At 49.2% G+C, this 14,084-nt stretch overlaps 1 protein-coding gene across 1 annotated transcript; it reads left to right on the plus strand.

The window, feature by feature from the left end:
• The first annotated feature begins 323 nt into the window (after positions 1-323).
• On the plus strand, positions 324-13,738 carry LOC142297461 (uncharacterized). The gene is made up of 7 exons (XM_075341687.1): positions 324-437; positions 554-658; positions 8,144-8,270; positions 9,031-9,126; positions 9,203-9,382; positions 10,578-10,688; positions 12,840-13,738. The coding sequence occupies exons 1-7, from the start codon at positions 324-326 to the stop codon at positions 13,418-13,420; spliced, it is 1,314 nt and encodes a 437-aa protein (XP_075197802.1). The 3' UTR covers positions 13,421-13,738.
• The last annotated feature ends 346 nt before the right edge of the window (positions 13,739-14,084 follow it).

Consider the following 14,084-nt stretch of genomic DNA (forward strand, 5'->3'; position numbering starts at 1 on the left):
AGTGGCGCCAGCTTGTGTGTGGCAGCCATCGCAGCACGCCTCATATGTGTGAAGAGTGTCCTAGTGGCGCGCCCTGATGACGTTGCGGGACCAAAGACATCAGTAGCAGGAAGTCAGGTGGACCGGGGAGGCATGCTGGAAGAGGCTGTCGAGCGCTCCCTCCCTTAAATGGCGGTGACACTGCCGGGATAGCGGTGTGCTTCAGTCTGACCCCTCCAGCAGGATGGATGAGTAGCAGCAGCCTATGCCAGTACTAAAGACCATCCATCATCAGCAGAAGCGGCACAAGACCCTGCAGCTGCTTCTTCGTTGTCGGAACCTAAATGGCTCTGGGTCCACTAGGAAACTTTCCAGGAGAAGTGACACCAGATCCAGCCAGCAAAGCCATAGTTCAAGCAGACCCAACAAAAGAGAAGCCTCCAGACAAGGCTTGTCAGGCGACATGATTCCTTCTCCTGGTCCAGTACCCTCTCTTTACATCTGAGTGGTCAGTGATCTTCGTGCAAGTTCACTTTGTAAAGGGGTTTGCCGGGTTTTTTTCTTGTTTTTTTAGAATCAGGAGAAACCTAGGAAGTGTTCATCCAAAAACAAGGAGTCTGCTCTTCGTAAGAAGGAGTTGGCCAAAGAGACTCTGCCAGGGATGTATAGAACAGACCCTGTGGGAGGAGACCCCTGGATTTGCCTCAGACCTAACATCCATCATTAGGGCGGAGGTTTGGAGCTCTGTAATGTCCCTGTCACACGGAGGGAAGGATAGTCTTAAACAATCCAGGTGATCTTCTGCTGTCTCTGAGGAGTCAGACAAGTCGGAAGGGTAGTGCGCATCCTCAGATTATTTTTCTTCTACAACATCTGATAGTGACACAGGGGGAGGACAGTGGTTTCCTGTAGAAAATACAAGCCAGCTTATGAAGGCACTCAGGTCCACCAGGGGCATTTCTGAGGAAAAAGCTCAGCATCCAATACAGGAGGTCATGTTTGGGGGCCTAGAGTAAACAAGCGATGCTCCTCTGTTGGTGATAAAGTTCAGGTCCCGAATTCAAAAGAATGGGGAAAAAAAACAATAAGAGGGGCTCCATTCCTGAAGCCTTCAAGAGAAAATCCCATGTGAAGAAGCTGCTTGTTATTCCTGGGACAAGGCCCCGAACTAGACGTGGTGGTAGCAAAGTCTAAAACGTTTTATCTGTCCTTTGGGAATATGGGATCTCTTAAATATCCTGTAGACAGGAAGGCCAATCATTTTCTTACAAATTCCTGGGAATCATTGGCGGGGGCCTTGAAACCAGCAATAGCTGCCACATGCATGGCCAGATCCCTTGTGGTCTGGTTGGATCATTTAGAGTACCAACTTAAAAATAAAGTACCTAGAGATGACTTCCTGTCTACAATTCCTCTGATGCGCGTAACAACTGTCTTTCTCTCTGATGTCTTGGCCCACTCAACTAGGCTCGCAGCTAGATCAGCAGCCTTGCCTAACTCTGCGAGAAGAGCCTTGTGGTTAAATTGCTGGCCAGGGGACATGGAAACAAAATCAAAACTGCTCAATCCCGCGTCAAGGGGAATTTCTGTTCCATTTCTGGATGATATTTTGGAGAAGGCAGGGGACAGGAAGAAGGGCTTTCCAAACCTGTCCTTTCCCACATTTAAGAGGTCCTATTGGAAGAAGTATAGACAAAAAGGTCCCCCTAAAAATGAGTGCGGTTGGCCCGCCCAAAAGGAAGGAGGAAGGGGTTTCATGTTCAGAGGCTCTTCCCAAGAAAATGGCTTATTTGAATCACCAAGGGGGGACATGAGCCAGTCTATGGGTACTGCCCAAATGTCCAGACCTTCTCGCGCAGGTTGCATCTGACGGCATGGAATTTGAGTGAGCGCTACTGAAGAATAGAGGGTTTCCCCCCAATCTAATCTCCTCTACCCTCATACAGAGTAGGAAACCAGTTACCACAGGAATCTATAGTAGAACTTGGAAGACTTCCTCTACGGCAGGGGTGGGGAATCTTTTTTCTGCCGGGGGCCATTTAGAAATTTTTACCAACCTTCGGGGGCCGCACAAAATTTTCAACTTGAAAATTACCCTAATTATTTAGTCAAACAATTAACTCACTGTGGCGGCCGGAGCTTCTACTCTTTGGTGCAGCTGTAATATTAGGCGATATTGATCTTTTTGCTTTACACAACTGCTTTTCCAGGTTTGAGTTGGCTGGGACTTCTGTATATACATCACAGGGGAGGGTTGGAAGGAATATAGATCACTGGGGAGGCTGGGGGCATAGACATCATTGGGGGGTACATACATCACTGGGGGATACATACATCATTGATGGGGAGCACAAACATAGCTGGGGGGGCATAAACATTGCTGGGGAGGGCTGGGAGGAATATACATCACTAGGGAAGCAGCAGGGCATAGACGTCACTGGGGGTACATACACATCACTGGGCGGCACAGACTTCACTGGGGGTATATACACATCACTGGGTTACACAGACATAGCTGGGGGCACAAACATTGCTGGGGTTATATAAATAGCCGGGGGCAAACAGCCCTGGGGGATGCCGGAGGGACACAGAGAGCCCTGGGGGAACAGAGAATGATGGGAGAGGCTGGAGGCACAGACAAATCAGGGGGACGCTGGGGACACAGATGGCACAGAAGAATGGGAGAGGCTGAAGGCACAGACAGAACTGGGAGAGGCTCAGGGCACAGAGATCACTGGGGAGACTGGGGGGGCACAGATCACTGGGGAGACTGGGGGGGCACAGATCACTAGGGGTGCATAGATCACTAGGGAGACTGGGGGGGGCACAGAACACTGGGGGGGGCACAGATCACTGGGGAGACTGGGGGGCACGGGAGACTGGGGGGAGGCACAGAACACATTGGGGGGCACAGATCACTGGGGGGGCACAGGTCACTGGGGGGGCACAGGTCACTGGGGAGACTGGGGGGGCACAGGTCACTGGGGAGACTGGGGGGGCACAGGTCACTGGGGAGACTGGGGGGGCACAGGTCACTGGGGAGACTGGGGGGGCACAGGTCACTGGGGAGACTGGGGGGGCACAGGTCACTGGGGAGACTGGGGGGGCACAGGTCACTGGGGAGACTGGGGGGGCACAGATCACTGGGGAGACTGGGGGGGCACAGATCACTGGGGAGACTGGGGGGGCACAGATCACTGGGAGACTGGGGGGCACAGATCACTGGGAGACTGGGGGGGCACAGATCACTGGGGAGACTGGGGGGGCACAGATCACTGGGGAGACTGGGGGGCACAGATCACTGAGGAGACTGGGGGGCACAGATCACTGAGGAGACTGGGGGGCACAGATCACTGGGTAGACTGGGGGAGGTACAGAACACTGGGGGGGGCACAGATCACTGGGTAGACTGGGGAGGGCACAGAAAACTGAGGGGGGCACAGATCACTGGGGAGACTGGGGGGCACAGATCACTGGGTAGACTGGGGGGGGCACAGAAAACTGAGGGGGGCACAGATCACTGGGGAGACTGGGGGGCACAGATCACTGGGTAGACTGGGGGGGCACAGAAAACTGAGGGGGGCACAGATCACTGGGGGGCACAGATCACTAGGGAGACTGGAGGGAGGCACAGATCACTGGGGGGGCACAGATCACTCGGGGAGGCACAGAACACTGGGGAGAAAGAGGGGCACTGGAGGTACAGAGCGCTCGGGGCACAGGCAGACTCGGATGAGCTTGGAGGTAGTTAGAGAACTGGGGGAGGCTGGGATCACAGAGCGCTGGAGGTGGTTGCGGGCACGGAGGGCTCTGCCGCCGGGCACAGAGAGGAGCAGCCTCCTTCGCCGCTGGGCACAGGGAGCCGCCGCCGCAACTGCTGGGCACAGGGAGCCGCCGGGCACAGAGAGAAGCAGCTGCCGCCGGGCACAGGTAGCCGCCGTGCACAGGGAGCCGCAACCGCCGGGAACAGGGAGCCGCCGCCGCAACCGCTGGGCTCAGGCAGCCACCGGGCACAGAGAGGAGCAGCCGCCAGGCACAGGTAGCCGCTGGGCACAGGGAGCCACCGCCGGGCACAGGGAGCCGCCGCCGCAACCGCCGGGCACAGGGAGCTGCCGCCGCAACCGCCGGGCACAGGGAGCCGCCACCTCCGCCGGGCACAGGGAGCCGCCGCCGCAACCGCTGGGCACAGGGAGCCACCGCCGCTGGGCACAGAGCGCTGCCGGCACAGTAAGACGACTTGGGGGATGATTGGCAGTCAATCCTCTCCTTTTGATTTTAACGCCCCTCACGCCGACCCCACCTACAAAGTACGTCCTCACGTAGGCAGGAAATGCAGCGTTCAGCATTGAACGCGCTGTGTGGGGTTTTAAAGGGCCAGCAGCCAGTAAGATGCGGCTGCCGCCCCAGCACTACAGTTCCCGGGAATCAGCCCGGGGGCCGCAGAAAAAGTCGTCGCGGGCCGCATACGGCCCGCGGGCTGGAGGTTCCCCACCCCTGCTCTACAGGATCAAATCTGGAGTGCTCGGTACCAATTGCCTCTATTTTGAAATTCCTTCAGAAAGGTTTAGAACATTGACTGTCGGTCAGTACTCTGAAGGTTCAGGTGTCGGCTCTTGGATCTCAGTATAATTATGATCTAGCAGGAGACCGCTTGATTGCCTGATTCATCAAGGCTTGTTCCAGGTCTTGACCTATTCGTAGTGTAGCTTTGCCCTCATGGGATCTCAATCTTGTTCTGAGAGCTCTAACAAATGCTCAGTTTGAGCCAATACAATCAATATCTGTAAAATGTCCATCATTAAAGACAATCATCTGCACAGCTGACATCTGCCTGAAGGGTTAGTGACCTCCAGGCTCTATCGATAGAGCCTCCCTTTAGGCTATGTACCCACGGGACAACTTATCTGCGGATTTTGCCACAGAAAACCTGCAGATTTATCTGAATTTTCTAAATAAATCCACAGGTTTTAGCAAGTACAGACACTTCCCATGTTTTCCTATGGGATTTGGGGAGTGCTGTGTCCATGCTGCGGTATGTGCGGCTGTGGAATATGCTGCGGATGTCCCGCAGCCGCATGTAACTGCATGTCAATTATTCATGCGGAAATATCTGCAGAATTCCCGCTCCTCCACTATGGAGATAGAGGCCGGGAATTCCGCAGGTATTTCCACACTTGTCCCGCAGGTTTACCGCAACAAAAATGCTCGGAACCCGCAGCAATGGATAGCTGCGGATTCCGGGGAGCAGCTGCGGGAAACATGCTGGAAAGTCCGTGGGTACATTGTCCCTTGGGCACATAGCCTTATGCAGTTTAAGCATAGAGTAATTTTAAAACCAGACCCTGCGTATCTCCCGAAGGTGATTTCAAGAATCCATAGATCCCAGGAGATTTTCCTTCCATCATTTTGTGATTAATCCAAATTAATCCAGGAGGAAAAGTTGCATTCCTTAGATGTGACTCGTTTCTTAAGGGTAAGGGTCGTGTGCGAAAAAATCGCATTCCACTCGGACCCATGTCACTCTATGGGGATGTTCCCATCTGCAGTTTTTTTTCCTCAACCCTAATTCTTCCAAGAAAATGGTCGCAGCATGCTGCAGGTGTAATCCGATCCGTATTCACATGCAAGTCTATGGTGCGAGTGAAACATTGCACTACACTCGGATGACACCGGAGTGCAGTGGGATAATTGCATAAGCTGGAAAGATGCAATAGATCGCATCCAATATATCCAGTCTTGATAAGCTCGGTCTTGATAGATTATTTAAATTTAAAACGTGTGTATATAATAAAACCTCAGCTGATAATGGAGGAGATGGGGAAATTACTCTCTATCCCTCTCCTCCACAGCTGAGATCTGACCCTGGGATCGGATCACTGTATAATGACGCTCGGCTCATACTCGCAGCAAAGCAGGAGCCGAGGGTCATTAGCATATCGCATCCGATGCTCTCGCATCACGAGCATTACGCTCGTCTGGCCCCAGCCTAAAAGGGAGTCTGTCAGTTACTAATACCTGGAGGAAGGGCAAATCTTTATTTGTGTCACTTCAGAGTAATAGGAAAGGGTTTAAGGCTTCAAAATCCACACTAGCAAGATGGATTAGGGAGATAATTAGCAGGGCTGTGGAGGCGGAGGCTGTGGCTAATTTGGTGGAGTCGGTATAAAATGGACCCACTCTGACTCCTAAAATATATAATAATTGGGTCCAGTGCAGTATATGATGAATATTTTTTCATAAGAATTTGGGAAAGTTATGAAATGTCCTATAACTGTCTGTTCTATTCCTGATCTGAGGATCTCGACCTTTTAGCTGAGATGAATCTGTGCTGCACTTAAGCTCCATGATATAAGTAGTGAAGCTCCTGCTCTACAGATAAGGTTAAAAGCACACTGGGAAGGAAGGAACGCCTGCGTTCATCTCACTACTTCTTAAAGCAAGTCTACACTTTCAATAAACAGTAGAACGATCCTTTACAATGAGATGATCTTGTTGAAGCAGCTTCACATCTCCTATTTATCACATGCGCTGTGGTGTGCACACGCTGTAGCCGGCAATAATAGATCGTCTGCAGGAGGTACATGATGCAACTCAGATTGACAAAGTGAGGAAATTGGTTATTGCCGCCAGAACCCCTAAAATTGATTCCATTTTGAAGAGACGTGCTGGCAAAGGGGCCTTGATCGACAATTGCCCCTTTGCCAGCACATCTCTTCAAAATGGAATCAATTTTAGGGTTTCTGGTGGGGCAGCATTTATTTAATGATTGAGCGATTGCTTGAGCTGAAACCCTTTCTTATAGACCTGGCCGACCCTCAGGTAACCCTAAATGAAAATCAATGGGCACAGGTGGCTGAATTGAAGGAATTGCTTCATCTCCTACTAAAAAATTACAAGCTGAGGATTTAACTCCTGGCATTTTCATAAAGTAGAGTAAGAACTTGCTGTTTTTCCTGTCCCAAAGAAGAGGTTAAATTGCAGATGACATTTCTGCTTCAATGAAACGGAGAGAGACACAGCTATTGGAAAATAAAATTCTTCTGGCAGCTGTTTGTGGACCTAAGTCATCGTATACTACTTGATGATCAACAGCTTACTAAAGGAAAAGAAGCTCTAAGAAGATCTGACTGAGGTAGCAGTTAGGATGAGCGGCTACAGGACTGCCACTCGCAAGAGGACTTGGATCCCGCCAGGGCTCCTGCTGCCATATCTTCATCTCATCAGATGAGGACTTATGTCATCCAGGGCTTCTGCTGCCGTATCTTCCTTATCACATGAGGAATTGTGTCATCCAGTGCTACTGCTGCCGTATCTTCATCCTCATTAGATGAGGATTTAAGTTTTGAAATGCATTTGGACGATCTGGAGCAGCAAAGCGTTCCCGCAGGAAAAAACATTCCACTCCCATAGCAAACAGATTGACCATATTTCAACAAAATTTTTCACTTGTTCTCCAAGAAGTAGAACAGTTCAATTGTTCATCAAAATTGACTGTGCATGAGGCAATTCCTTTATATCCTGATGTTAGAGATGTTGCACATGTGGTCACCGCTTTACTACCACCCCAAGTTACTGTAGAGAGGCTGTTCACTAGCCTTAAAATAATGGGGTCATCTATGAATGAGGATCTGATGGAGGCCATACTATTTCTCAGATTAAATTCATAGACGGCACAAATGTTATTACGTACGTTTTTGTTAAACTGTTTTTCCCCACTTAATGTATAATGTATTGCATATTTACGATTTATTAAAGTTTTTGTGTTCTAAACTTGTATCCAATAAATATATTTATGTTCTATCTAAATATCTTGATTATTGTATCATAAAGATGATTAAAAGCCAGGTGTCACCATATTACTACAGTAAATTTATCACAAATATGAGTGATGTATGATGGAGTCGGAATCCGTGAAATTGAGGATTCGGAGGTTTGCCTTACCGACTCCACAGCCCTGGCTGACACCCAATCACCACAGTATTCTTTTCTTAGCCAAAGCCAACCTGTCCTGGAAGCAGAATTTGGCTGTGAAACATACAAAGTGCAGGTGTCTCCGCGCCCCTAGGACCCTGATTTGTGGTCTGTTCTGCCTGTTTCGGTGTTCTGTCCAGTAAACACAGTGCCTTCATAGACAACTGAGGCAATGATTACTTTCCTCCTACAGGGAACAGTGACGTTTAACGATGTGGCGGTCTACTTCTCCTTGCGGGACTGGGAGCTGCTGGCGGACTGGCAGAGGAAGCTGTACCGCAATGTCATGAAAGAAATACATGGGGCCCTTTCTGCACTAGGTAAGCTTCCCTAATTGTGGAATATTTAAGGGAGGAGATGCTGGAAGTAGTCTGAAGAAGGAGGAATCTGTATGTGAGGGGGAGAAGTCGGAACAAGGCTGGGGAGTTGACACAGAGTGTGCTTGAGTGAAGAGTCAACAGTGTTTTGGTTGGGTGTATGCTGCAGGGGTAGGAGTCAACCGTAGTTTGGTTGGGTGTATGCTCGAGAGTGAAGAGTCTACAGTGTTTTGGTTGGTTGTGTGGTGGTGGGGGAGGAGTCGACAGTGTTTTGGTTGGGTGTATGCTTCAGGGGTAGGAGTCAACCATGTTTTAGTTAGTTGTGTGCTGGATGGGGAGGGGTCAACCGCAGTTTGGTTGGGTGTGTGCTCGAGAGTGAGGCGTGTACCGTGTTTTGGTTGGTTGTTTGCTCGACAGGAGTCAACAGTGTTTTGGTTGGGTGTATGCTGTAGGGAAAGGAGTCAACCATAGTTTGGTTGGGTGTGTGTTGGAGGGGGAGGAGTTCAGTTTTTTGATTGGTTGTGTTCTGGGGGGGAGGAGTTGACAATGTTTTGGTTGGGTGTGTGCTCGAGAGTGAGGAGTCAACTGTGTTTTGGTTGGTTGTGTGCTCGAGAGTGAGGTGTTGACAGTGTCTTGGTTGTGTGCTGAAGGGGGAGAGGTCAGTACAGTGTGGTTATATGCTGGTGAGGAGCCAATATGGAGCCATGTGATTTAGGTGGAGGGGTTGGTCACAACTGGAGTTCTTCTCATCTTTTCTCTGTAGGTTATGAGATTGCAAATCCCAGTATCTTGGTGCGGATCCAGCAGTCAGATGAACCTTACTACGGATCCCATGATGCGACAGAGGTCTCAACTCACTGTAAGTGACGCCTCCTCTTCCCGTGGCCGCTCGGCTCCATGGCATGGCCTCTCTTATCCCTGTTCTTTGTTCACAGCTTGGAGACCCGTCTCACACAAGTTAGAAGACAACGTTTTGAACTGTGCAGAGCCTGCACCTGAGCTCCCGCCTGTCAAACCTGACCTTTTACTAAGGGTGAAACTGGAGAACATGAGCAATGAGCAGAGCTGCCAGACGTCCGCCCCGAAGATGGAAGCAGGAGAAGAGGAAGACTCTAGTGAGTGGATGTCAGGACACCCTGTGATGCACAGCACCTGATATATCGCATTATATGACTTTTTTTGTATATCTTAGAATGGTAGAGTTAGAACGGACCTCCTGGGTCTTCTCGTCCAACCCCCTGCTCAAAGCAGGATTCACTAAATCATCCCAGATTACTCCGTCCAACCTCTTTTTAAAGACTCCCATTGAAGGAGACCTCACCACCTGTCGTGGCAGCCTGTTCCACTCGTTAATCACCCTCACTGTCAAAAAGTTTTTTCTAATATCTAATCTGTGTCTCCTCCCCGTCAGTTTCATCCCATTGCTTCTAGTCTTTCCTTGTGAAAATGAGAATAAAACTGATAGCTCTACAGTGTGACAGCCTGTAAGATATTTGTAGACTGCTATTAGGTCTCCTCTCAGTCTTCTCTTTTGCAGCTAAACAATCCTAAATCCTGTAACCGTTCCTCATAGGACATGGTTTGCAGACCAGTCACCATTCTGGTCACTCTTCTCTGATCTTGCTCCAGTTTGTTGATGTCTTTTTTTTTTAAAATGTGGTGCCCAGAACTGGACACAATATTCCAGATGAGGTCTGACCAAAGAGGAGTAAAGGGGGATAATGACTTCACGTGATCTAGACGTATGCTTCTGTTAATACATCCTAGAATGGTGTTTGCCTTTTTTGCTGCTGCGTCACACTGTTGACTCCTGTGCAGTCTGTGATCTATTTGTATACCTAAGTCTTTTTCACACATGCTGTTGGATAGCTCTATTCCTCTCATGCTGTATATGCTCTTTTCATTATTCTTGCCAAGATGTATGACTTTTCATTATATCGCACTGTACAAACGCCTCATTTTCCTATGTGTTCTGCCTCGCAGATATTATACAGATGCTTAACTTGCTGGGAAGTAGGGAGTTTGCTGCCTGAGAGCTAGGCACAGTGGTAGCAAAAATGTAACTGATGAGCCTGCCAGTAACTGACATTATAGGTTATTTTATGTGATCCTTGCCACATTCGTTCAGTGGCCGTCACAATGTGCGACAATCTCAGCTGATATCATCCAGGGCAAGTCCGAATAAATGCGTACACCGATCTCACAACATGCTTCTGTCTGCCACCTCGGCCTCCATGGTCGCCTGATGGCTCAAACGTTTTTTTCGTCTCAGTTCTTATTGTTGATGTGAACTTCCTTTCTCCTTTCCAGGCAGTGCGGTGTTTAACCCTGAGCTGGCTTTGTGGATCAAGCAAGAAGAAGGAGTAATGACCGGGGAGCTCAGCTGTCCTCCGGAGGACTGCGCACTGCCAGCCATGGACGGTGAGCAGATGGTTTGCATGTATAAAGCTTTAGTAGGCTATAACTTATCTGTAACATCAACTCAATATTATAATGGGTGAGCAAAGCAAAGGATTAGATGCCAGTTACTGAAGTCCAGAGAGTTACTACTTTGATATGATGTATGTAGCCATCTAAAAGCACAAGGCTGCAAATCCCTACCACTGCCCAGTAGGGGGCACATTCTGCCTAAATAATCACAATCTGTGTGGCTCAGGGCTTCTGTTCTGCACCTATGTGATGTAAGGCAGGGGCAGGGCTTGTCAAGTTCTCTATTAATTGGACGTGTGTACATGTCCTGGCTGAATGGCGAGGACGGTACTCAAAGAGTTGAGAATATGCCAAGATTAAAAAAAAGATGTGGAAAGTGTGCGAGTAGCCTGGAGGAGGGAAGAGCTCAGTCCAACAGAATTGAGAGGGCAAATCAGAAGTACAGGAAACGCGTCTGAGGGCTCAACCCTGTGCCAAATGGTGTTGACCTAAAAATGGTTCTCGTGAAGAAGAATACAGCACCGTCGTGTGCCATTCAGCGTTCTCCTGGACTCTCAGCCACAGCCTGTGCTTCCCGGACACTCGGGACAGTGATCCGCTATAAACGAAGACAAGGAATGCAAGATAATTGATTCCACTGATAAATCTGGGAACATGCATCTGAGATAACAAATGTAAAAGGTGGTGCCACCAATCACAGCGGGATCCACTCTCCACATTCTGATAGAATGAGAAAAAAGTATGTACATAACAAGGATCACAAGAAATTAAAGCTCAGGACGTCAGGAGGAAGATAAAGAAAGACCTCTGTATTAGAGTCTAAAGAGGACAAGAGACCTCATCCGAAGAGAAGAAAGCTAGGAATGGGGGAAGGATGAAATCCAGGCGTGAGAAGAGAATGATCACTGCCTAAGAAGCTGAGAAGGAATGAGGGAGGCTGTAAAGGAGCGTAAACGCTGCCCGAGAGGAAGACCAGGAGGAGGGATGGAGAACTCCACCAAAGGGATGAATAGTAATAAATTGCTTGCAGGCAAAACGTCAGCCCAAGAGGAGTTGAAAGAAGTAGACTGTAGAAGATCAGACCAGCTTGTCCCTAATGAAGGACATCGAGAAGAGATTTGAACATGCGAGGAGTATGAATTGAAATCACTTAACCGAAGAAGACTTGAGAAGGAAATAATTCAATTTGGAGGAGCAGAGTCCGAAAGGACTTAATCCAAGTGAAGTATGAAGAGTCACAGAGATGGGAACAAGAAGAAGGGTCGTACAGAGCTCTGAATTTGAAGATTAGTAGAGGATGAGGAACGATCGAAGCTTAAGACGAGTGAGCTAAGAAGTGGAAAAAAGAGCTGGGCAATGAATGAAGAAAAGGAAAGAACGACAACTCAGATGAGAATGCAAAGCAGGAAAGAATTGGGCCTGGGTGGAGGTAGAAGAGGAGCACAAGGCTTAGGCCGCTTTCACACATCCGGCTTTTCTTCACTTTGTCGGATCCGGCGCGCTCCCGTACAGTGTATACAGTACAATGGCCGCGCTGCAACTTCCTGGTCACATGCTCCGGTCACATGACAAGACGTGACCGGAGCTTGTTGCGCAGCCATTGTACTGTATACACGTTACGGGAGCGCGTCGGATACGACAAAGTGAAGAAAAGCCGGATGTGTGACAGCGGCCTTAGTTGATGGGCTTCACTTGGGCGGATTGGTCTGGGTTCATTCTTTGAAGTACAGATTCTTTCTCGCTTTGGTGAGTCCGGTATCTGCATCCGCACTCATTAGGTATCTACTGTCATCACTTACAGGATCTTCAGTAAATATGCAAAGTTTGTACCAATCATACTTTTACCCAGAGTATGTGTAAGTGTGTGTCTGTCTGCTTGTCTAGCTATATTGCATGGGTGACATGGACGATGCTTGACATTTTCTTTAGAGTTTCTTTAGAAGTTTACTGCTCCTTTACATCCTCCCAGCTCCCATCCATGGCTGGTATTCTGTGGTATAGTGTATAATGCCTATGTGCCGCCATTGTTGACTTACGTTCAGACATAACGGTTTGGTTCTTGCACTCCGCTATGGAAGAGATGGATACAGATAACTCTCCAGCTCACAGACGTGTAACCTCGTTCATTCCTGTCCCTTCCAGCATCGACTCTACCCCTCAGCCCCGAAGGGACGCAATCGCTGATGCCATCCACAGGAAAACTGCCTCTGCCTCCCTGCGACAAGGCAACATCGCACAAGCGGAATGGGCTGAAGCTGAGAGACAAGATTCTGGTCCTCTGCGCCTACGAGAATAACCAGTCTGTCGGCTCGTTGGCTGCTCAGTTCGGAGTCAGCAGAGCACAGATTGTGCAAATCATAAAACGGAGAGAGGAGCTGCTGGACGCTCTGCAGAACAACGTCAGTGGAGATCGTATCCGACGGCGGCGCAGGACCACCAACGACAAGCTGAACTCTGCTGTGTGGGATTGGTTGCTCTCCATACGGGACACAGACCTCACTTTATCTGGTCGCATCATCCGGGAGAAGGCTCTGCAGATCGCCCGAGACATGGGTATCCAAGACTTCAAAGCCTCGAACGGGTGGTTGGACAGCTTCAAAAAGGCCCACAACATCCATCGCAGCTCCCTCCCCTTCTCCATGGGAGCGCTGGGTGGGATGGATGACTGGCTGTCAAATATTGGAGCCACAGATGACAGAGGCAACTCGCCCTCACCAACATAAGACTGATGGACACTTCTAGTGTATTTATTTTCAAAATGTTTTTATTTTAGTTTATTATCCCGGCTTTTGCCTCATGTCCACTCTAGGGGGGCCTGGTATATATTTCCAATGTGTAATGCACCACTCGCCACTAAATTGGGATTGAGGATGACTGTTCGGCCCCCGGCAATGCCTCCTCTGTATGTGACTGTGCCTTGCTGAGTGGTCTCGTCTTATGTGTGGAGTCCCCTGTTGGTACAGAGGAGACGTTTGGTGGCTTGTCGAGTGAGGTGAGCAAAATAAAGATGTGATGTAGTACGGTTACAAGGTTACGCGTGATGATCCTTGACATATTGTTGCATCTTATATTTGAGTCACTTCCAAAGTTGTTATTATTATTATAGCGCCATCTATTCCATGGCGCTTTACATGTGAAAGGGGAACACATAGTAGGGACAAGTACAATAATCATAAACAATACAAGGTAGGTACAGGATAGAGGTCCCTGCCCGCGAGGGCTCACGGTGTACAGGGGATGGGGGAGGATACAGAAGGCGAGGGTAGAGCTGGTTGTGCGGCGCTATATCAGACTGAGGGTTACGGCGGGTTGTAGGCTTGTCGGAAGAGCTGGGTCTTCAGGTTCCTTTTGAAGCTTGTCAAGGTAGGCGAGGGTCTGATGTGTTGT

The sequence above is a fragment of the Anomaloglossus baeobatrachus genome, chromosome 3 (assembly GCF_048569485.1).
Source record: "Anomaloglossus baeobatrachus isolate aAnoBae1 chromosome 3, aAnoBae1.hap1, whole genome shotgun sequence".
NCBI lineage: Eukaryota > Metazoa > Chordata > Amphibia > Anura > Aromobatidae > Anomaloglossus > Anomaloglossus baeobatrachus.